Source organism: Bos indicus, chromosome 19 (genome assembly GCF_029378745.1).
Source record: "Bos indicus isolate NIAB-ARS_2022 breed Sahiwal x Tharparkar chromosome 19, NIAB-ARS_B.indTharparkar_mat_pri_1.0, whole genome shotgun sequence".
NCBI classification, from domain to species: Eukaryota; Metazoa; Chordata; class Mammalia; order Artiodactyla; family Bovidae; genus Bos; species Bos indicus.
Genome location: NC_091778.1, coordinates 56,445,375 through 56,471,795, shown reverse-complemented (window position 1 = coordinate 56,471,795; position 26,421 = coordinate 56,445,375). Strand labels below are relative to the sequence as shown.

At 53.8% G+C, this 26,421-nt stretch overlaps 1 protein-coding gene across 7 annotated transcripts; it reads right to left on the bottom strand.

The window, feature by feature from the left end:
• Positions 1-1,619: 1,619 nt before the first annotated feature.
• Positions 1,620-20,905, bottom strand: ST6GALNAC2 (ST6 N-acetylgalactosaminide alpha-2,6-sialyltransferase 2). Of its 7 annotated transcripts, none has more exons than XM_019981661.2 (9): positions 20,144-20,382; positions 16,233-16,296; positions 11,368-11,542; positions 10,582-10,750; positions 10,027-10,165; positions 7,503-7,606; positions 5,656-5,856; positions 3,585-3,684; positions 1,620-2,405 (listed from the first exon to the last, which is right to left on the bottom strand). In XM_019981661.2, the coding sequence occupies exons 1-9, from the start codon at positions 20,266-20,268 to the stop codon at positions 2,238-2,240; spliced, it is 1,245 nt and encodes a 414-aa protein (XP_019837220.1). In that variant the 5' UTR covers positions 20,269-20,382; the 3' UTR covers positions 1,620-2,237. The 7 variants fall into 7 exon arrangements, with proteins under 7 accessions (XP_019837220.1, XP_019837221.1, XP_070630126.1 ...); XM_019981662.2 differs by having other exon boundaries at positions 5,656-5,739; positions 20,144-20,380; XM_070774025.1 differs by lacking the exon at positions 20,144-20,382 and adding an exon at positions 14,802-14,901 and having other exon boundaries at positions 16,233-16,294.
• Between the last annotated feature and the right edge of the window lie 5,516 nt (positions 20,906-26,421).

The window sequence follows — 26,421 nt, the reverse complement described above, 5'->3', positions numbered from 1 at the left end:
ACCATGGCACTAGCATGGTTTCCAGGTGCCTTGTTCATGCAGGGCACTCTCCTGGGGTTAGCCCAGCTCTTGTCTGAATGGCATGGCTGGCTTGTGAGCAGGAGAGTAGCAGAGTGGCACTGGGCTTTGTTCCCATTGAAATGCCACGCTTGAAGTGGGCACAGATTGCCTCTCTTTTCCGCTGAAGTTGGGAGGTATGTGCAGCTTTTCATATGTAAGGTCACATATTTGTTCGGTCACCAAGGAAGCTGTATTTGGGGTGGGATTTAAAGAACTAGAAAACTGGTCCAAGCAGCCGACAGCCTAGAGCAGACATAGTGAAAGGGCGTGCCAGAAGGTGGGAAGGTCTGCCTGCTGGGTCACAGTCTGCTGCTGAGTGGACTTGACTGTTGTGCGGGACCCAAGTGAACCTGGAGGGGTTTTTTGTGTTTTGTTTTTTCAGTTCTGCCGCAGGTGAACCATGGCCCTTGGCAGTGAGAGCACCGAGTCCTAACCATTGGACCACCAGGGGATTCCCTGAACCTGTATGTTTGACTTCAGAGGGCGTCTGAATATAAATGCCCCCAGCACTTGGTGGGTGCTCTTTACTGGGCCCTTGCACCGTCTCCTGGAAAGAGGCATTTGGGACCCACTAGCCTGCCTTACACACAAACACACAGGAAAATGATCGATGGCTTAGAATGAGTTCCTTCAGGATTGCCTCTTGTAAATTAAGGTATAACTAAGAACATGTGCAATACCACACACAGAATTTAGATGATCTTGGTGCAGTGGGGGGACTGCAGTGATTGTAAAATGAAACTTGCATGTACACGCTCTGTTGAAGACTAAGGGGAAACAGGTGTTGAGCCTAAAAAAACATTTCTCAGTGGGTTTCTACAGTGTCTTGGGCTTAACTTTAAAGCAAATTAAAACATTTAAAAGTTGACTTACTAGCATTTGTGGATTTCAGATTGAGACCTGTTGTAAGAGCAATGATTTCTTCTGTGCATCAGCACATTCTTTTATAAATGAAAGTTTAAAGCTTCTCACTAAATCGATCTTATACAATTGACTGGTTTGCTAACTACAGATGTGATGGGAATAGGGAAAAAATAAAATATGGGGGGAAAGGGTTCCAGGCCTCAGGAAGCCATGCTTTCTCAAGTAGCTGCTATAGTGGTTAAATCCTATATGTCGTTTTTCTTAGTCACCCGTCTTAAGTTTCTAAGGCAGCGGTGTTGTATGGAGAGGAATGACCCTTCAGAAGCAGGGGCCAGAGGCCAGGTTCTGGATGGGAGGCCTCCCCAGCCCGCTCCACTGCCTTATGGGATATAGTAACACCAGCCAGTCAAACCCAGGGTTTGTGTGCGGAGCTGTGTAGTGGTCATTCAGTTGATTTACACTTTGAAGCCCGTATAATCTAAAAGAAAGCTGCCTGTATCCAGTCAAATTATTGAAGCCTTGATTGTCAATGTCCAGTGATGAGGGTTTGTTACCCAATAATGTCCTTTTGGTGATGGGGTGTTAATACATCTTCAGTGGGCCTTTAATCAGAGGCCAGGACTTTCTGGTGGTTCAGACTCTCCATGCTAATACCCTGCGTAATACACTACTTTCCCCAACACAAACAGACACAGTGGTTATCCGTCATTTATGCAATTAACTAATTTCAAATGACTTTCTGCCCTTTGTGCTCCCACTTTATCAGGGGGCAGAAGTGAGTCTGTTCCCTTTCTCAGAAAAGCTGTTCCAACATGTCCTTGAGGTGAACTGCTTTGGAGTCTGAGGCCGGACATGCTAGTGGGAGGATTTGGGCTGAAAAGTGCATTTGTTTCTACTGCTGCTTGACCTTCGTTAATTGAGAGGCCCTGAGCCACTCCACTGACCAAGTCAGTCTGTGCCACTGCTGGCTTGGAAAACGCTCAGCTCTGAAGGATACCTGCATGCTCGCGCTGGTCGGTCTCATCTTGAGAGTGTTGTCTTCAGTTTTAAAGATGAGCCCAGCAGAGTAATGTTTTTCCTCGACCAAGGTTGGGTTGTCTCCCTGGGCCCAGAGGAATCTCCTTGGGTGAGCTAAGGACAAGGCAGGGTGTCCCACAAAGGGCAGTCTTGAGTGACATTGACACATCCACTCTGTCCTCTGTAGTGAAGGAGTAGGTGGGTGTCAAGGATGGAACACACAAGAAGGTAGCTTTAGTTACTTGAGGGCCCAGGGCCGCAGCTCTGCAAAAATAAAGGTCTTGGATGCTTTTGGGTCACCGCTGGTACAACCAAAGGATGCCAGCCTTGTGCAGGTCCCTCCAAAGGGTGGCTTCCAGGGACAGGTCGTGGTTTGCGTAGAATATCAGTGGCTTCTTCATTCGATCGAAATAGTGGTCAGAAAATTTCTGGTAGTTGCTTGTGATGAATCCATAGGCGCTAACCTGGAGAAGGACAGTTAGCATTTGAGCTGCTATGAGAAGCAGCTCATTAGCATAATGAGCTGCTAGCATTTGAGAAGCCATTTACACAGGGCTTCCCTGGTGCTCAGATGGTAAAGAACGTGCCTGCAGTGTGGCCCCTGGAGGAGGGAATGGCAACCCAGTCCAGTATTTCCTGGAGAATCCCCATGGACAGAGGTTCCTGGTGGGCTACAGTCCATGGGGTTGCAGAGTCGGACACGACTGAGAGACTAAGCACAGTTTATAAAGTGGAAGGAACTTAGGCATAGCTGCCTTGTGTGGAGGTGAGAATAAACAACCGTTCTCACCCACGTTTTCATATCTGCACTGTGTTATTTCTGCACATTTTCTCACCCAACTCTAAGCGTAGATACTGTCCCTGTTTTACAAATGGGGAGATGGGCTCAGAAAGATAACCAAAACGTGTGTCCGCAGTCACAAGCTAATAAGTAGCTGGGCTGGGTTTTGAACTCTGGTTTGTGACACCAAAGCCATGATCATTATGCTCAAGATGGAGGCAGAAAGCCCCTTACCTCCCGTTTCCTGTTCTCATGGTGACTGCAGACAGGAGAGTCCTGTTTTAAACATGGAAAAGGGGGACCAGAGTCCAGTGGTGCTTGGCCTCCAGCTCTTGTGCCTGGGTCAACACTGCCTTTCCCTGAAAACTGATTCTCAGCCTCTGTCTCTGCAGCTCATGGGTACCACCCCAGCAAGAATTGGCTCATGGAGTGATTTCAGAGACTCCACGTGTGGAAGGATGCCCACCTCAGTTTGAGAGTGTCCTCCCAAAACAGATGTCCCTACCCACTTTGGTTGAGATTTTGCTTTCACAAGAGCAGTTGGGTCATATGTCCCTTAAACACCATGTGCAGCGTCTGCCCTGGGGCAGAGGGTGAAAGGACAAGCCCAGGGGAAGGTGGCCCTGGGGAGGAAGGCAAGACTGGGTCCGAAGGCTGTCCCCTACGGGACCGAGAGCACTTCCTCCACCCCATTCCCTAGACTAGGTGGCTCCTGCAGCTGGGGAGCCTTCTGCCACGGGATGGAGGCCCAGAGTCCCAGGTCTGGGCTAGCAGGCCTCACGTAGAGGATCTCACGGATGGAATAAGGCTCCATTCACACCAGCCCTGCTGCTGTGGGCTCCTGAAAGAGCAGACCTCTTACCTGGTCACAGGTATGTAGAGCTGTCAGCAACATGAGGGCCCCAGTACTAGGCATGTATAGGTCTCCAAATTTTGTGTTAATCAACTTTGATTTCAGAAACCTGGAAGCAAAAAGAAGTGTCAAAACTCAAAGACTCCAGAGGACTTCTTTGGTGGTCCAGTGGATGTGGGTTCAATCCCTGGTCCAGGAAGATCCTACATGCTGAGGAGCAACTAAGCCCGTGTGCCTAGAGCCCGCACTCTGGAGAGGCCATCAAAATGAGAAGCCTGCACCCCACAGCAAAGAGCAGACCTTGTTCGCCACAACTAGAGAAAGCCTGTGCAGTAAAGAAAACCCAGGGCAGCCAAAAAACCCCAGGACTTTTGGTCTTGCACATTTGCTTGAGGGTTGTGCCATTACACCAACTCAGGCAGGTTGGGAAACGGCAAAATTTTCTGGCCCTTCTGCCCTCACCCATCTTCCATTTGGAGAAAGATGAATTATACACAAAAATCTTTGGTTGAAATAACACCTTAGGTAACAAGCAGTGAGCAGGAGGAACAGGCCCTCCTGAAGAAACATAGGTGAGACCCTTCCCTCTCTAGAAGCCTGAGTCCAGTCTAACTTGCTTTTCCTCTCTGCAACACCCTCCCGCACCACAACGTCTAGGGCATAGTTGGCGTAGTTATTTAACCTGACACCTAAATTTCACCTCCGGACTGGCCAAGCAGGAGCCACACATGAGGACAGAGTACACGTAGGTCCTGTGACTGGGCCGCTAGTGAGATGGTGCACATGTGTGCAAGCACACGTACATGATTTCAGACACCCAGATGGTCCCAAAGTGAGGCCGCAGTATGGTGACCACGAGCCTTGACCTCAGCCCTGGGTTCTCATCTAGGCCTTGCCAGGCAAACCACCCAGCTTCTCAGCCTGTTCTTCGTCTGTTGAGTGGTCTTCAGCTTGCCTCCCAGACTCCCCTGCCACCCCTGGCCTGCTCTGGGTCTTGGGGTGCTAGCCTGGGGCTGCATGCAGTAGGTTTCCCAGCTGCAGCACTGTCACCACTTCAGGCTGGACAGATGTGCGTTGCAGGGGCTGCCCTGTGTCTTGTAGGTGGTTCAGCAGCATCCCCGGCCTCTGCCCACTAGGGGCACTCAGGTCGCCTAGTGACAACCAAAACTTCAGACAGGACAGTGGACCAGCCTCCTGCTGAGAACCACTGATGGGTGGGATGGGGGTGGAGATCTGCAGGCAGGGGTTCCCCAGGCTCGTCCCAGGGTCCTCCTGTGTTTGGGCCTGAACGCTGGCTTCCACTAGTCCCCATACAGCCCCACACTTACAGTCCCTCTATGCCCAGCCTAAGCGTTCGTGAACATTTTTGGTAAGTAAGCCTGTTGGGTTTCCTGTCTACCTTGACTGATAGAACATCACCTCCATCAATGTATTTAACCTGGTGGCTCAGTGGTAAAGAATCCACCTGCCAATAACAGAAGACTTGGGTTCAATCTGGGTTCAGAAGGTCCCCTGGAGAAGGAAGTGGTAACCAACTCGAGTACTCTTTGTGGGAGATGCCATGGACAGAGAAGCCTGGCGGGCTACCATCCATGGGGTCGCAAAGAATGGGACAGGACTGAGGAACTAAACAAGTAAATGAAGCAGTGTAAGTGCTGCGGGGCGGGGAGTGGGGGCGGCCACGGTGGTCCTCGGCACATGGCCCAGCTTGGGGTTTCATCTTCAGGGGATAAAGCCAGTGCTGCCGGAGAAGGCAATGGTACCCCACTCCAGTACTCTTGCCTGGAAAATACCATGGACGGAGGAGCCTGGTGGGCTGCAGTGCATGGGGTCGCTAAAGAGTCAGAGGCGACTGAGCGACTTCACTTTCACTTTTCATGCATTGGAGAAGGCAATGGCACCCCACTCCAGTGTTCTTGCCTGGAGAATCCCAGGGATGGTGGGCTGCCTTCTATGGGGTCGCCCAGAGTCGGACACAACTGAAGCGACTTAGCAGCAGCAGCAGCAGCCTGTAGGTGTGGGGCGAATGGTGGGGGTGTGCAGGGGAGTTGCTCCCAGCACCACCCCTGCCCGCACCTACCTCTCTGTCAGGTAGCTGATGAAGTCTGGATGGAGTAGCCTGAATTTGCTGGCAGAGGAGTCCAGTCCAAAATAGGTCTGAGGCCTAGGACCCACGATAGAAGTGAACAGAGCGGCCCGAGGCGTCGTACGACGGGTTGTGGAGTGAGGAGAGGTGAAAGGCGCTGGGGCGGTGGCGGTGGATGGACCGGTAGGGGCGGGGCTGGGAGTAGTAGCGGGAGAAGGGGGTGTAGAAGGTGGCTGGGAGCACCGTGGGCACCACGTGCGGCTTCCCGCCCACCAGGACGTCGGTGGGCGGGGTGTAGGAGAGGGAGGAGGGGGGCGTGAACAGGGCGGGGGGAGACGGGTAGGAGCAGCTGACCCGGGGGAGGTGCGGAGGGGGCGGGAGGAGAGGGAAGTACAGGGAGTCAGGGGGCTTGCGAGGGCGGTCCCGGGCCCGGCAGGGAAAGGAGCAGGGGAAGCACTGGTTCTGCGGGAGGGGCGAAGTAGGAGGCTGGAAGAAGGGGGCCTCTTTCATGAAGCGGGGCACGTAGGGGGCGATGTAGGACGGGATGCCCCGGATGGGCCCAAGCCCGAGCCCGATGTAGGAGGCTGAGGGCGCGGGGCTGTGGGCGGGGGACTTGGCGCCAGGTATGGGGGGAGTTTGGGAAGAGTTTCGGGAGAGGGATTTCAAGCCAGATTGAGAGGGAGATTTGGAGGCAGGTGGAGTGGCATTTTGGGAAGACCCCCGAGGCTGGACATGAGGGCTGGGGGTCAGGGAGGAGGCCCGGGAAGAGGGCTGTGAGGCATTTGGGGTGGCAGGGTGAGAGGGGGCACGGGAAGACCCCCGGGTGGGGGACGGTGAAGGAGCTGAGCCGCCAGAGCTGGCGTAGGGCTGCTGGTTGGTATGGTTGGATCTGGACTGGGAGGGGGACTGGGCAGGGGATGGATTAGGGGAATGGGAGGGGGAGCTCATTGGTGTTGGGGAGGCTTAATGTCCACCCGATGTCTTTGAGCCAGCCCCCCCCAACCCCCAGGAGCCAGTCCCGTCTGGGTCGCAAAGCCCACCCCCAGGAGCCGCTGCCAGGCGATTGTTGGGTCATCAGCAGGTTGGGGCGGGGCACAGGGCGGGGCTGGCGTAGCCGGCCTGGCCCCCGAGGGCTTAACCCCTAAGGACGCCTCAGAAGGTGCTCTTTGAGGGTAGGTAAGATGTACGGGGCCAGCCAGCGAGACAGGAGGGTCGGTCCTTGGCGGCCACAGGGGTTGGTGCAGATTTATGAGGACCCGACTCAGGGACAAGAAATTGTCTTCAGCACCACAGGGAGAAGGTTCAGATGAGGCCCGGACATGGTTCAAAAGAGCTGGACACGGGCCTGCTGTCCAGGAAGGTGGGGGAGGACAGACAGAGGGCCCTTTGTTCCCACTCTGCAGGACACTGGGCCCACGTCCCCTGCTCTCCCATTTCATGGGCAGTCTTGGGAGGGTGCCCGCCAAGGAGTGGCATGGGTCCTGGCCCTCACTCTTAGTCTCCAAACACAATGCACTCAACGGGACAGCAGGGACAGCTGCGGACAGGCCAGCTGGGTGGCTGGGCGGGTTATGGGGACCGCAGCTGAAGCTGAGGGGCCAGGCCTGCCGGCCCCCATTCCAAAAGGAGCCCCTTGAACCTGCAGCCCACCTGGTCAGGAGGGTCCCTGGGGACCAGCAGCATTACCTGGGCTTTCCCAAGGGTAGGAAAAAAAGAAGAGTTTACTCTTCTAATGCTCTGGTGGATTCTTGGGGCCTTTCTGGCCACCTTCAGCCACCTTTCCCATCTGACGGTGGACCTGGGAGCAGTACCGTGCCCTATTTCCCTGCTTGGCTGCTCACCTGTCTCCTTTATCGGTGCCCTCGGGGACAGGCACACCCAGGATGGCGGATCTCAGCATCAGGTAGTCACGGATGTCCGAGGGGATGAAGATATAGCGCAGGTACTGTCGGGGCAACAGAGAAGCAGCCCCGGTGGGGACAAGACCACGGGGACTTCCTGCTCCGAGTGGACCGCCCTCCGCCTGGTCCGGCCCCTGCCCGGGCAAGAGCCTCTCCTTTCTGAGTCTGTATTTTCCACTTTTGGGTGCCCTGTTCTTTCGGGTTCCACTGAGGGTTTCAGCGCTCAGACCCGCTGATACTCTTCCCTTCAAGGAGCCGTGCTCAACTGCCATTCCCTTGAGTGTGGGCTGGACTGAGGGACTAAGAATTTTTCTAATGGATACGAAAAAGTGGGAGTAAGGAAGCGTGTGTGACCCCCTTGGAGAGGGGTTCATAAAAGACACTGGAGGAGCTTCCTTGCTCTCTGGGATCACTCGCTCTGGGTCAAACTAGCTACCCCATCGGGGAGGCAGTGTATTAGCCTGCAGAGGGGCCCACATGGTGAGGGCTGTGAGGGAGCCATCTTCACCCTGGCCCAGGCGGGCCTTCTGATGACCGCGGCCCCTGTCAAGCCTGACTGTGACTACTGGGAGACCCTGAGCCAAAACCACTCCGATGAGGGACTTCTCTGGTCCACTGGTTAAAACTCCACCTTGCAATGCAGGAGTGCAAGTTCAATCCCTCGTCAGCAAACTAGGGTCCCACATGCTGCTGGTGTGTGTATGCTTAGTTGCTCAGTCGTGTCCAACTCTTTGCAACCCCGTTGGACTGTAGCCCGCCAGGCTCCTCTGGCCATGGGATTTCCCAGGCAAGAATACTGGAGTGGGTTGCCATTTCTTTCTCCAGGGGCTCTTTCCAACCCAGGGATTGAACCTGCATCTCCTGTGTCTCCTGAATTGCAAGTGGATTCTTTACTTGCTGAGTCATCTGGGAAGGGCATCCCTGATGGCCCAGACAGTAAAGAATCGGCCTGCAATGAGGGAGACCCAGCTTGGACTCTGGGTCAGGAAGATCCCTTGGAGAAGAGAAAGGCTACCCTCTGCAGTATTCTTGCCTGGAGAATTCCAAGGACAGAGGAGCCTGGTGGGGTACACCCCATGGGGTCGCAGAGAGTTGGACCACATGACTGAGCAACTAACACTTTCATGCTGCCAGAGGAGGCTAAAAAAAAAGAAGTGGACAAAATCACTCTACTGAGCTGCTCCCAAATTCCTGACTCATGAAAACGGCAAGATAAGCAGTACGTGTTGTTTACAGCTATGAGGTTTGGGGGTCATTCGTCATGCAGTTATGGAGAACTCATACAGGTTCTTCCCAGGTAGCACTAATGGTAAAGAATTCACCTACCAATGCAGGAGACATAAGAGATGGGAGTTTGATCCCTGGTTCAGGAAGATGCCCTGGAGGCGGGCATGGCAACCCACTCTAGTATTCTTGTTTGGAGAATCCCATGGACAGAGGAGCCTGGAGGGCTACAGTACATAGGGTTGCACAGAGTTGGACACAACTGAATCGACTTAGCACACATGCATACAGGTTCTGTGGCTACACCAGAAATGAAACTGTGCTATCTTGTTTCATCATGAGCTAAAAGAGGCCTCAGAGCATGGATGCTGTAGCTTGGACACCCCTGACGTCCCTGGTAAGAGGAGGAAGCTGCTGAAAACTCAAACCAGCCCTATCAAGCACCACAGCACCCTTATCTTGGGACCTCCCCGCTGCATGTGGTAGCCAGCCTGCTCTAGAAGGGGAAAGAAAGTGAAAGTCGCTCCAGTCTTGTCTGCCTCTTTATGACCCCATAGACTATACGGTCCATGGAATTCTGAATTCTCCAGGCTGGAATACTGGAGTGAGTATTTCCTTTCTCCAGTGGATCTTCCTGACCAGGGAATCGAAGTGGGGTCTCCTGCATCACAGGTGGATTCTTTACCAACTGAGCTCTCAGGGAAGCCCTCTAGAAGGGGAAGCATGGTGTTAGAGCAGCTGGGTGTGGCTGAAAGAGCCTGGAGGCAGAAGACAGACTCAGGTTCCAGTTCTGTGGAACTGGGGCTGCTGTGCTGAGTGTGTGTGGGGTTGGAATGGAGGAGACACTCAGCAAATACCCTCTGGCTGGCTGTGTGCTGCTGACCTCTGGGTCAGGGGGGTAGCAGGGCTTTGAGTCGGGCTCCACTGCCACTCTGCTGAACGAAGAGGCCCTGAGCCTTAGTGCCCTCACCAGTAAGAGGGGGCTGACGTGGCCTCTGTAAAGTGCCTGGCACTCCATAAGCCTTCAGTAAACATTAGTCATTCATGCTCCACTCCAGAGCTTTCCTGGTCCTGAGCGACAGGGCGCCCCATTACACAGGCCCTAGATCCTGGCGTACAACCTGTCCATCCGCTGGGCTGGGGCGTGGGAACCCCGTGGCCTGCCCTGTGGTGCGATGGGGGGCGGACAGGAAACAACGGTGCTGGCTGTCAGGGACCGTGGTGCCCATGGGAGCCTCACCTGTCCCTGTGGCACAGAGGTGAAGCCCACGTTCGAGTAGGAGATGAGGGAGTTCTTCATTGTGTTCACAGTAAAACCGTAGAAGGAGATCTTGGTGCCCACGTCATTCTCGAAGCCTTTGATCACCGCACCGTTGAGTCTGGTCCAAACAGAGGCTCATCAGCCTGCTTGTGGCTACACGGTACTGCATGTTGACTTCCATCCCCAGGCTTCTGGCACTCCCTCTACCCACGGCAGCCCCAGTGCCCAGTCGCCAGCCCCATCCTGACAGCCGGGCACCTGAAGGATGCCCTGTGAAATGGGCGAAGCCAGCCCTGGCAGCTCCTTCCTCCTGGGTCCCCTGGGTTGACCACAGCCTCGTGCGTCTTCAGGGTCTGTCTGCCTAACACCCTTGTCCACGCCTGTCCGCCCATCACAACTGCTGAGCTGCCTGAGGCCGCTGCTGCTCCATTAGCCCACGCCCTCACCTACGATGCTCCCCCCGGGGGGCTGGCTGGGGACCAGCTCTCCACCCAGCTCCTCTCCTGCTTCCTCCCTGGCCCCTAGCCCACATACCTGAACACGTAGTCATGGGCATCGATGTTCTGACCCTGGCGGGAGCCGTTCAAAATGCCTCCATTACCCACCACGGCACACCGGATGCAGCCAGGAAGCAGCTCCCGGGAGACGGCAAACAGCCTGGTGCTCTCCGAGCCGTTCAGGAGGCTGAGGGTGGAGGTGATAGCTGTGGGACAAGGTGGAGTGCTGTGAGGGGCACTGGGGCCTTCCCGAGAATTGCTGGCACCCGCACCTGCCTGAGGCCTGACACCAGGCCCCTCTCAAGAGGCACAGAGGGTGGAGGACAGGGAAACGTCTGTGGGAGCAGGACGCCTGCAAAGAGGGTGGTGGGGCGGGAGGGTTGGCTGTGGCCCCAGTCATCTTGAGAACTCAGATAACCAGTCCTCCCAAGACTTTGCTTATTCCAAAAGGAAATAATTTGGGGCCTTCAGGGGTAGGGTGAGGGGCCGACTTAAAGTGGAAGGGGCTCTGGGTGGTCTCTCCCAGCAGCAGCCATCATTGGGCTGTTTGAGGGCTCACAACTGCTGTCCTCAGCCACCTTTGCACACTGGCCATCTTTCATGCCAGGCCCCAGGAGGGCAAGAGCCACTGGTAGAGGGGTCGGGTGGGGCAGTAGCCAGGCCCCTCTCCTTGACCCTTGTAGAGGGTGCTTGTAGAGGCAGGGAGTCTCACAGCAGTGGAGGTGAGCCTTGAAGCCTGCCTGGGAGGAAGTGAGGAGAAAGGGGCACCGTGGCCCCAAAGCAGGAGGAATGGACTATTTAGGGCCAGAGGGCTGCAGGTTACCTTGGTGGGAGAGCCCCTGCCAGCCGTAGGGGGCTTTGTGCTGGCTCAGGCTGTCCCAGAGCTGCGGGGTGAAGAGGTCCCCCGACAGCAGCACTGGAGTGGAGAGGTTAAACAGATTCCGGAAGCGAGGGTGCCGCTGAACGGCAAGAGAAAGTGGATGTCGACAGAGCAGGTTCTGTGGGTGACAAGATAAGAGGGCTGTTTCTTTTTTTAATTTACTTATTTGGCCGCCTTGGGTCTTAGTTGCATCATGTAGGATCTTCGTGGTCAGGCCTCTCTAGGTGTGGCATGCGAGCTCTCCAGTGGCACTGTGGGCCTAGCTGCCCTGAGGTATGTGGGAATCCCACTTGCCCAGCCAGGAATGGAACCCACGTGCCCTACACTGCCAGGCGGATTCTTAACCACTGGACCCCAGTGTTAGTTGCTCAGTTCTGTCCCACTCTTTGTGACCCCATGGACTGTAGCCTGCCAGGCTCCTCTATCCATGGGATTCTCCAGGCAAGAATACTGGAGTGGTTGCCATTTCCTTCTCCTGGGTGGGATCTTCCCACACCCAGGGATCAAACTCACCAGGGAAGCCGAAGGACCCCCAGGGAAGTCCCCGAGGGCTGTTCTAGAAGGTAGGGTGGGTAGGAACCTTCCAGGGAGCCCGCATACCCCACAAGAGGGCTGGGAGGGAAGTGCTGCCCTTCCCCTCTCCAGACTTGGGCCACCCCCTAGATGTGCCAGCCAAGCTGGCCTGTACGCAGTGGCCTGGTAGGGGTCAGAGAGCTTTCTGGATTTACCCTGCCCAGCCCTTCTCCCTGGATGCCACGTCTCTGGGGCCTGACGGCTCTGGCCTACTACTTTACCTCACACTTGGGGGGAACTTGAGGGCACTTTCCCACAAATGGGTAAGAGCTGCCTGCCCTGTATTGGAGGAGGTCCACCCCAGGCCTTGGAATCCATCAGCCTGGGTCCAAACCCTTGCCCTGGCCGTCCTTGCTGCAGTAGGGTTCCCATGGAAAGGGCTACTGGGAAGATCTGTGATGTCTTTGACCAGCCGGTGCCTATCTTGAGTTGAATAATGTCCCCTCTCCCAATTCATGTCTGCCCCAAACCTCAGAATGTGACCTTATTTGGAAAGAGGGTCTTTGCAGATGTAATCAGTCAGGTGAGATTATACCGTAAGGTGGCTCAGCAGTAAAGGATCTGCCTGCAATGCAAAAAGGTGAAGGAGATGCGGGTTTGATCCTTGTGTTGGGAAGATCCCCTGGAGGAGGGCTAGGCAACACACTCCAGCCTGGAGAATCCCATGGACAGAGGAGCCTGGTTGGCTACAATCCATAGGGTTGCAAAGCGTCAGACACGACTGAAGTGACTGAGCCACACACATAAATGGAGTATAACTTCTAATGTACTAAGGTGGGCCCTAAATTCAATGACTGGTATCCTTATAAGAAGGCATGTGCTAGGCTTCCCGTGGTGGCTCAGGGGTAAAGAATCCACCTGCCAGTGCAGGAGACATGGATTCGATCCCTGATCCAGGAAGATCCCACATGCCGTGGAGCAATGAAGTCTGTGCTCCACAACTATTGAGCCTGTGCTCTAGAGCCCGGCAGCCGCAACTACGGAGCCCATGGGCCGCAATGGCTGAAGTGTGTACGCCCTAGAGTCTGTGTTCTGCCTCAAAAGAAGCCACCGCAATGAGAAGCCCGTGCACCGCAGCTAGAGAGTGGCCCTCGCTCACCACCACTAGAGGAGGGCCCATGCAGCAACGAAGACGCCGCACGGCCAAAAATAAATAAACAAAAATAAAATCATACAAAGAAGGCACGTGCTGATGGCGGGGGTCGGGGGCAGAGAGTGAGTGATGAAGCTGCAAGCCACGGGACAGCTAGAGCCCCCATAAGCTGGAAGAGGCCAGGAGAGATTCTTCCCTGGAGACTTCAGAGGGCGGCTGGCCCTGCTGGATACCTGACTTCAGACTTCTGGCCTCTAGAACTGTGAGAGACTCCATTTCTCTTGTTTTAAGGCTCCCAAGTTGGTGGTCATTGGTGCCAGCAGCAAAGGAAGCCTTGCAGGGGCCTCCGCACGCAGGGGCCTCCGCACCCAGCAGCCTTGAAGGAGAGCACGCATACCAGACAGGCCCCAGCCCCCCTCTACCCCCAGACCCCCGTGTTAGATTCCTGAGCAGCCCCGGCCTGGTCAGGGCTATTCTTCCACTGAAGGGGGTCTTGGTTAAGACGTTGGTTTCATCAAAGGACAACGTGGGAAAGAGTACAGTCATTTCTGCTGTTATGTGACATACGAATGCCTAAAAACCATCGTGCAGAACCGCAACCCAAACCACAGGGCTTTTGGGAAAAGGGACTACGAGCAGCAGAAACTCAAAAAACTTGATCAGTGATGCATAAAATGAAGATAGAAGCAGTTTTACACACATTCACTGGTTAGGAAACATCTAGAAAAGTGAAAATGTTAGTCGCTCAGTTGTGTCCTACTCTTTGCAACCCCATGGACTGTAGCCCACCAGGCTCCTCTGTCCAGGGGATTCTCCAGGCAAGAATACTGGAGTGGGTAGCCATTACCTTCTCCAGGGGATCTTCCCGACCCAGGGACCAAACCCAGGTCTCCTGCATTGCAGTCAGATTCTTTACTGAGTCACCAGAGAAGCCCAAGAAATATATAAATAGTTCTCAAAATATGGCACTTGACCTTGGAAAAGAACTGACACATTCTTGGGGATGTGGGCTTCGGAAGGGTGGCAGTTTGGGAGTTATCGTGAAGTGGTGGGAAGCCAGTTATTAAACATGCGATGAAGCAGATGGCTGTCTGAAGTGTGCATGTGCGTGCCTTTTGGGTATTCCTACATGATTCCCTTTGGTGCAGTATGGTTTTCTGCATTTACCAGTGTTCTGGCTGACAAAATCACTGATAAACACACACGAAATTTGGGTTCTGCTCAACTTGTTTTACTCCCACAGCAATCTTTATGGACCAAATTCATGCTTTAAAAGCAAGCATTAAGCTGAACTGACTACATCAGTCTCACTCCTCTTCAGTTCATCATAGGGGTGTTTTCCAGGGTCTCCTTTACAAGGCTCCAAGAGAAAAATCTTCAGGTCTCCATATCCAGAAAGGCGCACTTTGCTTGGGCAGCTGGCTTGCTTTTATCTCATGGACAGGGTGGCAAGCTTTCCTTCTCTGCTGTTGTCACAGGGAAGCTCAGAGCCCATCTCTGACACCCTCTGGCATATTTTTCACGCACTTATCTGACATTGTCTAACTTTCTTACCTTTATTTTTCCTTTACCTACTTCATTTTTTTTCCCCCATGTCATATATATCCAAAAGACAAAAGCTCAAATCTTTTTGTTTTTAAACCAGGTGAGGAAATATGTCAATTAGCATCAAGTAGGAGAAGGCAATGGCACCCCACTCCCGTACTCTTGCCTGGAAAATCCCATGGACGGAGGAGCCTGGAAGGTTGAAGTCCATAGGGTCGCTGAGGGTCGGACACGACTGAGCGACTTCACTGTCACTTTTCACTTTCCTGCATTGGAGAAGGAAATGGCAACCCACTGCAGTGTTCTTGCCTGGAGAATCCCAGGGATGGGGGAGCCTGGTGGGCTGCTGTCTATGGGATCGCACAGAGTCTGACACGACTGAAGCGACTTAGCAGCAGCAGCTCAAGGTGAAAGGACTTTAGGAAAAGTAAAGATGACCTGGCCAAGTGCTTTAAGACGCTTGAAGACTTTCTTTAGCCAGTCCGCCAAGTGTCCACCTGATCTCTGTTCTTGGGGCAGGGGGTGGGGTGGGGGTGGGGTCTCCATCACCTGCCGGGGGGAGCTCGCTCTGCCGCTTACAGCTTTGCAGTTACTCAGTCTTGCATGTGGTGAGATCTTGCCCCCATGAGACCTCAGTGAACAAGTTCCAGTGTCTTGGGCATGAAAAACAACTCTTAAACCGGGACCAGGCCAGAACTACATAGTCATCATCCCGCTTGACTGCAGCCTGCACAGAGGGTGAGGGCATGTTGCTCGGGAGTTCAGACCCAGCCCGGGGGTCCAAGAGAGGCCTGAATCCCTGTGCCACCTCTTTTCCATGGGTAACCTGAGCAGGGTATCTCTGTGCCTCATTTTACTGCAAAAGCTGCCTCCCGACCTTGCCGACAGGTGTAAGTGAGAGAATGCAGGTAAAGTGCTTGAGATGGCCTGTAAGGCCACGGTCACTGTGCTCTGTGACAGAGCAGAGAGGCCCCTGGGCTTGGTGTTTACTTCATGGTAAACAGTTTACAGGGCTTCTCAGGTGGTGCTAGTGGTAAAGAACTCACCTGCCAACGCAGGAGACGTAAGAGATGCGGGTTCGATCCCTGGGTGGGCAAGATCTCCTGGAGGAGGGCATGGCGACCCACTCCAGTATTCTTGCCTGGAGAATCCCATGGACAGAGGGCTACAGCCCATAGGGTTGCAAACAGTCGGACACGACTGAAGTGACTTAGCACGCATGCATGCTAACAGTTTAAATGTGAGTTTTACAGTAAAAAGACATTTTGAGGTGTAGCATGTAAAAGTCAGAGAACTTTTAAAGATAAATCAAGATTTGCAAGAACTTTTCTGCTGGTTATACCCCAGGGAGTAAAGATGGAGCCATGTTTCTCTGCTGTTGGGGTGCAGGGACCTCAGTGGTCAGGTCTAAAGAGCGCTGGCTGGCCCCTCAGTTCTGTGCTCCATTCTCTGGGTGGGGAGGGGGATGTAGCCGGGGTGGGAGGAGAGGAGGGAGGGGGGTTTCCAGAGAGCTCCCGCCCAGTAGGCTTGTAAGAATGTTCTCATTCCCATTTTTCTTTCCCCTTGTACCCCGCCACAGGGTAGCCCGCCACTGTACCTTTCGTGTCCTAGAATTCGGTGCCTTGGGTCCAAAGAAAGCTTGAGATGATGACGTGGTGTTCCTGGGGGAGAAGGCGGAAGTAAAGCCGGGGTCTGACCTGCCCCCGGAGCGTGCTCATCTGGTAACTCTGGAGGCTGATCGTCCATCAGGGTCTGATTTTTTTATTTTTTCCCCTATGCTCTGATTCTTGCTCATCTCTTTCTCTTTGGGCACAAAATATTATCACCTTATTATGTTCTGCCTAGCCCCTTGGCAAGTGGCTGAAATGTGGAATGTATGGGAACAGCGAGATGGTGGTTAAGACATGAAAATATAAAATAGGAAAGATTGCCAGCGGCCTGGGCTCGTGACCATCTAAGCGGTCTCCCTGTTAAGGCCCGCAAAACAGGTGTTAGATCCCGGGTGCCCTGGGCCCCCTTCACCTGGCGAAAGGGGTGGGGCCAAAGCCCGACACCGTAGGTTTGGGTTCCAGGATCTCTGGAAGCCACTGAACTTCTCAGAAGCTCAGTGTCTGTGTCTGTTCAGCAGGGATGATCATGCAGGTATGCAGATGGTCAGATTGAGACAGGCTGGGGCCTGGGACCCTTTGCTGCAGTGCTTGCACTTGGACAAACGTCTCCTTGAGCAACAAAATGCAAAATAAACTACAAGGGACTAAAAGTAGCTGAGTACATGCGGCGGCTGGGGCAAATTATGAACAAGAGAGATACAGAAAGACCAAAATCTGAGCAGAAGCAGGTATGCACATTGACCTGGCACGTGGCACCACTAAGGGGGTGGGCGGGCCACCTAAGCCACCTCTCTGGCCGGACCCCCTGGACCCACCCCTACTGTCATCCTGTAGAAGGAACCAACTCACCGAGCCCCGCCCCACCCCCAGGGAGCAAGCAAGAAAAATTGGCATTGGGTTTCCTTCCCGTTGCCGCCCGCAGGGGCCCCAGTAAAGCCCTGCCTGCATTCTTGTCGGGAGCCTTCAAACAGAGTCTGTGTTATTTTATGTAAGAAGTGTCTTCTAAATATTAGCTATTGTTACCTAAAGGGCAAAGGGAAGGGACCCTGTGACAGCCTCAACGACACTGACCCTTCTGGAGGGAGGTAAGGGTCTAGGTTACTGCCCTACACCCACCTGCTAGGTGCTAGGTGGTCCCTGCACCAATGTGTGTGTGTGTGTGTGTGTGGCACACACGCGCTTAGTTGTGTCTGACTCTTTGCGGCTCTATGGACTGTATGTAGCATATCAGGCTCCTCTGTCCATGGGATTTTCCAGGCAAGAATACTGGAGTGGGTTGCCATTTCCTTCTCCAGGGGATCTTCCTGACCCAGGAATCAAACCCGCAGCTCCTACAATAGCAGTAACTTTCTTTACCACTGAGCCACCTGGGCAGAGGGCAAACAGGAAGGAACAGGAGCCCCTATCCATTCAAGAGGGTAGTCAGGCTATTCCCAGACTCCTCCCACCTCCCCTACAACCCTGAGGGAGCAGGTGGGGAGGATCTGAGGTCAGCAGTTTCGAAGGAAACAAAGGCTTCCAGTGACTTGCTTCTAGGCACCAAGACCGTTTGAGCCACAAGGGCATCTGGACCCACCTGCCTTCAGGGTTTGTGAAAGACTTTGGAAGAGCAGGCCAGAAAAAGCAGGGCGATCCTATCCTCCACTCAACCCAGATCAGCCAACCACAAAACCCTGTAGCTCCTCTCAGAGGAGGAACTGGCACCGTGGTGCTCAGCGCAGGTGGCCTTCAGGAACCCCCAGGGAACTTTTGAAAAACACCAGAATTCTGATCGGTTGGTTCTGGGTCTCCAGTGATTCAACCCCCCTCCCCCCACTGTCATCCCTTCCTCCCCAGTGATTCTAACATGCCAGCCAGGCTTGGAATCTGACAGAGGAACTGCTGAATGGGTGGAATAGAAACAGGAGGGAGCCCTGAATCGCTCGGGTCTCAGGAAGGCCAGCTCCTCTCCAGAGCAACCCTTCTGCTCAAGAGACTCCCCCGACACCCCCCACCCCGGGAATCCAAAGGCTTTTAGACACCACCGTGGGAATAAGGCTTCTCCAAAGGCTCAGCGGTAAATGCAGGAGACAATGGGTTTGGTCAGGAAGATCCCCTGGAGGAGGAAATGGCAACCCACTCTAAAACAAGTCTAGAAATCCCAAGCCCAGGAACTACTGATTGGACCGATTCCACCCTCTAACCTGCAAGGAGAGCCTCATCTCCCATCTCCGGTGTGCCAGGCCTGGTCCCAGCACTCGGCTTCCCCTGGACTCCCCACCGTAGCCCGGGAGGGCTGCTTTTGATCCCCAGGTGAGGGAGGGTTACATAGCTTGCTCGCCCTGCTCAGATTTCCATCCCACCTGCCCCTCTGCTTGTCCAGCTCCTGATGAGGCTGAGTCTGGACCTGGCCCCTGGGGTTTAGCTAAAATGCAAACATCACCAAAACATCAAGGATATGGACAAGTCGTACTAGATTTTTAAAACATGAAAGGTCTTTTAAAAAAGCTTTGTTGAGGTATAATGGATGTTCAGTCAACCTCATATTTATAGTGGTATTAGTTACTTTTGAAGGATGTTCAAATAAATGTGTTTCAAAACATCTTTACAGAAAACTGATACGGATCTCCTTTCTTAATACCCTCAGTTCTTTTCAGTCCTTTTCCTTATGCAATGTCTGACTCCAAGGAGGCAAAGTTAACTTCAGGTGTTGCCAGCTAGAACACCTTTGTTTCTAAAGGGAGGGGACACATAATCAATGGCAAGCGTGTTTCATATTGTTTTGTAACACTGGGTGCCCTTTGACTTTGTTTCCTGAATGTTTTTGGTTTTGTGTTTTAGTCGCGAAGTCCTGTCTGAGTGTCTGACTCTTTTGCGACTCCATGGACTATAGCCCGCCAGGCTCCTCTGTCCTTGGGATTTCCCAGGCAAGGATACTGGAGTGGGTTGCCATTTCCTTCTCCAGGGGATCTTCCTGACCCAGGGATTGAACCTGGGTCTCCTGCTTGGCAGGCAGATTCTCTACCACTGAGCCACCTGGAGAGCCCCATTCCTGAGAGCAGACACTAATTCTGACTTCATTCCCTTTAGTGAGGACTGTGTGGATCGAAAAGCACTGGGAAGGGAAAGCCAGGGCCCAGAGGCCTCTGCAGCAGACTGTAGGTACCCATGGGGCCTCACAAATCCAAACGCTGGGCACAGCTCGGTCCACCTTCCAGAAGTAAAGCTAAATCCCTTTTAAGGTTTCTTCAGTAACTGGAACCGTGACCTACCAAAGGCAGGCTCTCAGGTTTCTCCTCCTGGGGCACCAAATGAAAGGAAGGTGCCCAGGGTCAGGGAGAGGGAGCGGAGCGCAGCAGGAGCAGCTCAGGGAGGGAAACTTGGATGGAGCCCAAGGTGGGCCGCAGTCCACCTCTTCACCGGATCGCGCCCGGACGGGGCTTATCAAAATAAACAACGGAACAGAGCGGGAGGAAAGAAGCGAGCCGGGCGCGGGGAGGGCAGGGACCACAGCGAGCCGGAGAGGCGCGACCTGCCGCCGCCGGGCTGAGGAGCCACGCGCAACGCTGGATCTGGGAGACTTGGGTCCCCGCCCCCAAAGTAGAATCTGAGAAATGTGAGGTTAGCGAGGGACAATCCGTGGAAAGCTGGGACTAATTTTATCTGAATCCGATGTCCAAGCCAAAGTAGGACAGATGAAAGGGTTTCTAATTAGGGCCGGAGGGAAGTCAGCAGAAAGCTGTCGAGAGTGGATCTCCGGTGAGCAAGGGGCGAAGTTCCTCTTGGATACAGCAGCAGCTGTGGGACCCCCGGCAGCACGAGTTTAACGCCGGGCTGGAGGCTCTGGGTACAAAGGGCCGCAGCCCGAGTCCCCGCGTCCCCTGCACCCTCCGGACAGGTCCCGCGCGGCAGCTCCTACCTGGCTTCGGTTCGGGGCCCCAGGTGCAACTCCACCGCCGAGGAGTACAGGGCGACCAGGATCCCGGAGCAGACAGCCGCGAGCAGGAGCAGCGGCCAGAAGAGCCGGCCACGCTGGAGCCCCATGCAGCCTTGGCCCGAGGGCGTCCCGTGGGCAGCCGACCCGGGCGGAGAGGAGAGGCCCGGGTGCGCTGGGCTCGACTCCCGGAGTCGGCCGTCCGGCCCCGCCCGGCCCCGCCGCCCCTCCCCGCCCCGCCTTTCTTCCTCTGTCGGCTCCCGGCCTCCGGACGCCGCCGCACCCTTGGGGGCTGTGCGGCGGGTCCCGGAGGCGAGAGTGTCGCGCCGGCACCCAGAGCTGCCCGCGCCTCTCAGGCGCTACCCTCTGTCCTCCGGACTTGGACGGCCCAGCCCAGAGACGCCGCGAGCCGGTGTTGGGCAGGGCGCTTCCCGGTACCGTGAAGGGCGTGCGTGCGCGCGGTCCGGGGGTTCTGTGGGGCCGCGGGGCGCGGGGAGACGCCGCCACCTGCCGCCTGGGCCGCACACTGCGCCCTCGGGGGCCCCCTGGGCTCGCGGCTTCCTGGCACCCGAGGCCCGTGGGAGGGGCGGGGAGCATGCAGGGTTAAACCCCAACCGCTCAGACCCCGGCTGGAATTGGAGGGGGTGGGGCAGGGGGCCTGCCCGGGATGGGAAGGGCGGGAGAGCTGAGGTTGTCCGTCTCTCTCGTTTATTGACTGGCTAGAGCCCTCAGTCACTATGCGTCCCTGTTACAACCCCGGGGCAACCTGGAGATCTCAGCAGCCCAGAGACACCTGAAAGGTGTAGCAGAGGCTCAGGTGTCATCAGGAAGGCCCGGGGAAGCCCGGGCTCCCGTGCACCGGAAGCAGAGCCTTTCCAGGGGTAAGCGGTAGATGAGACACTGTATTCTCCAGTGGACATCATCCTGGCCCCAGAAACCTGTGAAATACCCTAGACCCTGAACTGTCAACAAATGCGAGGATGACAGGCAACTGCAACTCACCCACCCCCAACCCCTCCCCAATTCTCATGTAAAGGATAAGCCTGGGTGCAGCAACAGGTATCTGTCTAATTGCAAGGCTTACTGGGAAAACTTCGTGGAGCCTCTGCTCTCCGGCAGGAGCAAGTCCTTCAGACTCAGTTCACACTATTTAAAAAATGCTGCCCCTGGCTACCCTCCTGTCAGACCGACTTAAAATGATGATTTCAAGTCTTTTAATCTTTATGGTTTTCCATCCCCCAAATACCTGTCTCTGTTACTTATCCCTTGATCAGCACCTTCTCCCATTTCCTCAGGGGCTGATAAAACATCAGACCTCTCTCTAAGTTCCTAAGTCTCAAACCTACCCCCAGCCCCTTGTGGTCAGCCGGTAAAGAATTCACCTGCAACGCAGGAGACTGGGGTTTGATCCCCCGGTGGGGAAGATCCCCTGGAGGAGGACATGGCAACCCACTCCAGGACTTTTGCCAGGAGAATCCTATGGACAGAGGAGCGTGGAAGGCTACAGTCCATAGGGTCGTGAAGAGTCAGACACCACCGAAGTGACTTAACACGCACACAAGCACATCCGTATTAAGGATTTGGGTCCATCTCCAGTGCCTAAAAGACAAGTACCTCAAGACTTCCCTGGTGGTCCAGTGGCTAAGACCCTGAGCTTCCAATGTAGGGGGCCCAGGTTTGATCCCTGGTCAGGGAACTAGATACCACATACCACAACTAAAGGTCCCCTGTGCCACAACTAAAAAGATTCTGCATGCTGCCACTAAGATCCTGCACAGACCAATAAAGAAATATATACATATATTTTTAAAAGGTAATACCCCACTAAGACCAGAGCTTCCTATCCACCACATGGGGTTCTCTTTCCCGTCTGCAGCCTCCTGTGTCCTCGCCCCTCCACTGTCTGCTGGCACATCAGTTCTCTCCCTGAAGCTTTCTTTCCTTTCCAGCCAGGCCCCTGGGGGTCATTCATAATCTGAGAGCTACTCTCTCTGTGTTCCTGGCTTTCCGCCCAGCAGAACTCCGACCTGGATTCACACTCTGATCGGCCTGTGCAGTGTCCCCTCCCCCACGCTGCCCGCTTCCTGGCCTGGCTAGGAGCTGCTGACCGGGGACTGTTTCATTCCAGAGTAGAATGGTACCCACTGAGCATCAGCTGGGCTTGCTACAACCAGCCATTTCCCCATCCTTGGTTAGCTCCAGCTTCCATCCTGCCCAACAGGGATTCCAAGATGTCACCTCAAGCCTCTTTTCTCCCTGCCTCCTTTCCCCCTCCTCCGAGAGGGGAGCTTCAATTTCCCAGGCCCACAATTACAAAGGCACCTCCTGGCCAGAACGTGAAGGGTCTGAGGTTTACCTTGTGATCGGGCTAACAGGTCAGCCTGCTACAGTTTGATGGATGCCTGCAGAAGACGTGAGACTCTGGGGTCAGAGATGAGTGACTTGATTCCTGGTGGCACAGTGAGCAACGTGAACTTCAAGATGGTGCCTCCTTGCTCTTCAGACCCCAGAAGGTGAGGCAGAGGGACCCAAAAGGGGCCACACAGCGGGTTTGCTGCACATACTGTGGGTTTGCCGCACAGCTGAGGAACCTTGAACAAGGGAAACCAGAATCTTTTCCAATGGGCTGCAAGCAAACCTGCCGTTGCCCTCGAGGCAGGCATTAAAAATTATACTGGAGGGACTTCCCTGGTGGTGCAGAAGTTAAGACTCTGATCTTCCAATGCAGGGGACGCGAGTTCAATCCCTGGTCAGGGAATGAAGATCTCACATGTTGCAGGGCACTGCCAAAAGACTTTTTTTTTAAAGAGAGGAAAAAAAAACTTAGGCTGGAAGTAAGAAATTTGTCTTCTGCTCCAGATGGGGGTCTTATCTTTGTCTTCTAAGACAGTTTGCTATATACCAACAATCTTGGAAAGATAGTCTTGGACAAAAGGCAGTTAGTGCTTCTGCTAATGTGTGCAGAAATGTGATTCACCCGGTGAGGGCTCCCAGCGTGTTAATGTCACGCCTCTTCACCTGCACCCACCCAAGCTCTCCTCCTGTAAAAGCCGGCCTCTCTGCTGTGTGCTCCCACCTCTTTGGGTTGCCCTTTGGCAGCCATCCCTTCCCTATCTACAGGGTCCTTGTCCCGGCCTATGCGTGTGTGCTCAGCTGCTCAATTGTGTCTGTCTCTTTTGTGACCGATGGACTATAGCCCTCAGGCTGCTCTGTCCGTGGGATTTTCCAGGCAAGATTACTAGAGTGGGTTGCCATTTCCTACTCCTGGGGATCTTCCCAACCCAGGGATCGAACCCTCGTCTCTTGTGTCTCCTGCATTGGCAGGTGGATTCTTTACCACTGTTGCCACCTAGGAAGCCCCCCTGGGCTATGAATATATCCCAAAGAGCTCATCCTAAAAAGCAAAACAAAGTCAAACAAAACCTCTGTTGAGCTGGCACCCTTCGTAACTACCCTTTCCTTCTCATCCTCATTCTTGTTGGGACAACCACGCTGTGACCATTTCTCTCCGAATCTGGTTTCTTTACCTACCTCCCCACTGAAACTGTCCCATGGAGGCCACCAGGGCCTGCGTCGTTCCCAGCAGAACAATGGAGCAGACGTTTTCCTGTTCTAGTCCTGCTGTGTCTGCCTCTGAATCTGAATCCTGAAGAAAATTAAAAGTGTCATTTGCAGGACTCCTTTTAGGTGTTTGTTGAATCCAGCATCTGGCCACTCCCACAAGGTAGTTTCTGCTGACTGCCTTTTTCTGGTTTAACAGTCATGCTTTCTTGTGTGGACCTGAAACAAACAGATGGTCAGCTATTTCAACAGCAAAACTGGTTTTATTTGACCTACTGTATAGCACAAGCAGCTGTTACTGCTCAGGGTTCTTGGCCTCTTTAATCAATAGAAACTGATCAGAAGCCAGATAAGAAATTCAGGCAAGGCTTTACTGGGGGCCAGAAGGAACTCTTGCTTGCTTGATCCCTGGGGAGGGGCAAGCTTGTTCCTTATATGGGGTGAGGATAGGGGTGTGTCCAGGGGGTGGGCTAGAGGGGTGGTGGCTTGGGTGGTGGTGTGTGCAGGGTTAGGGTTAGCCATCCTGTCTTTAAAAGTGACACTTGGGTTTTTTGGTCTCTTTGTATCGTTTGGGTCCAGAATTTGCCCCAACTGTGCATGCATGCAGTTGTTTTTATTTTTTTAATTTATTTTTTAATTGGAGGAAAATTGCTTTACAATGTTGTTCTAGTTTCTGCCATACAACAATGTGAATCAGTCATAATCATATATATACATTCTCTCCCTTTTGAGCCTCCCTGTCTTCCCCCTGTCTCAACCCTCTAGGTCATCACAGGGCACCAGGCTGGGCTCCTGTGTTATATAGTAACTTATCACTAGGTACCTATTTTACACATGTGCTCAGTCACTCAGTCGTGTCTGACTTGAGACCCCATGGACTGTAGTCTGCTTGGCTCCTCTGTCCGTGAAATTTCCCAGGCAAGAATACTGGAGTGGGTTGCCATTTCCTCCTCCAGGGGATCTTCCCCATCTGGGGATCAAACCCTTGTCTCCTCCGTCTCCTGCAGAGGCAGACAGGTTCTTTACCACTGAACTACCTGGGAAGCTCTCTTTACATTTTACACTTGATAGTGTATATATTGGAGAAGGCAATGGCACCCCACTCCAGTACTCTTGCCTGGAAAATCCCATGGACGGAGGAGCCTGGTAGGCGGCAGTCCATGGGGTCGCACAGAGTCGGACACGACTGAGCGATTTCACTTTCACTTTTCACTTTCATGCATTGGAGAAGGAAATGGCAACCCACTCCAGTGTTCTTGCCTGGAGAATCCCAGGGACGGGGAAGCCTGGTGGGCTGCTGTCTAGAGTTGCACAGAGTCTGACACGACTGAAGTGACTTAGCAGCAGTGTATATATGTTACTGCTACTCTCTCAATTCGTCCTTCCCCTGCTGTGTCTAAAAGTCCTGCATCTGCATGCAGTTATTTTTAGTCCCATACAGATTCCTTTTTTGTATTTCGTAGCTGGAGGAAAGGTGTGTCCAGATACAAGTTATATATAAATATATTTATCTCCCCTGGTGGTCCAGTGGTTAGGACTCCGTGCTTCCATTGCATAGGGACCAGGTTTAACCCCTGGTCAGGGAACTAACATCCCTGCAAGCCACTTGGCACAGCCAAAAAAAAAAAAGAAACATGGGGCTCAACAGAGAATTGGAATTTCTGGATCTATAATTAAGGACCATATGCAGGTCCCGCAGGGCAAGGGAAGGAGTAAACAAAGATTCCAAGGCTTTTCACTGGCTGAGTCCCTGCCAGGAAGAAAGCGGTATCTTTCTTCTTCCTGTTGGGCTCTGCTGCCCTTGCTGGGCATGAAAGCTTCCCCCTTCTGTCTCCTGACTCTATTTAACTGAGGTTTCTGTTTATTAGTTCTTTACGCCTGCTTATTTGCTTGTCTCATCTGTTTTTGTTGGAAACTGGACATTTTAATTAGCGTTGTAGCAACTCTGGGTACGGGTCCCCCACCCTCACTCCCCCCAGGCTTGTTGTAACGCCCTTGTTTGTTTAGTGACTGGCTGGCTTATTTTAAAGAAGCCTCCCTCCTCACCCACCCCCTTCTCCCCACTTTGCAGATGAAGAAACTGAGAAGTGATCCGAGGTCACAGGGCTTTGAGACGTGTCACATTTCTTTCTTTTTTTTTTTTTTTTTTTTTGAGATCCCACATTTCACTTGGTCTTTTACCATTTTCTTTTCGTACTCCTTTTATCCCTTCATGTCTCACTACCCACAAAGTCCATGAATGCTCTTCTCAGAAAAGTCACAGTTTAGGGATGAGATCAGGCCTGGGGATCAAGAAATGGATGTCCACTCTTCTCTCATTAGCTAGGACCTACTAGAAGGGTTGTACTCCACACCTGCTTGGCCCACGGCCACCCTGCAGGACATCCATCCACAGAGACAGGGCCTCCTAAGCGCTCCCAGACGACCTGGCCAGGGAAAGCCCCCCTCCACGACCCCTTGGGTTTTTCCTCCAAGAACCTCCCACCCACTCGGCCAGCGAAAGCAGAGTCTTCTCACCCACCACACCCTCCACTAGAATATCTTAGTTCACATCTCCTCCACCTCCTCACACTTCTGAAGACTTTTTTCTTTCCCACTGGTCTTTGTGGTCCCTGAAGTGTTAACCGCTGGTGCATAGGGAAGTGCAGTTTGGGGTCTGCCCACCGTCACCCTGGGTTAGCCGTGACTTGGGCCAGATCCTC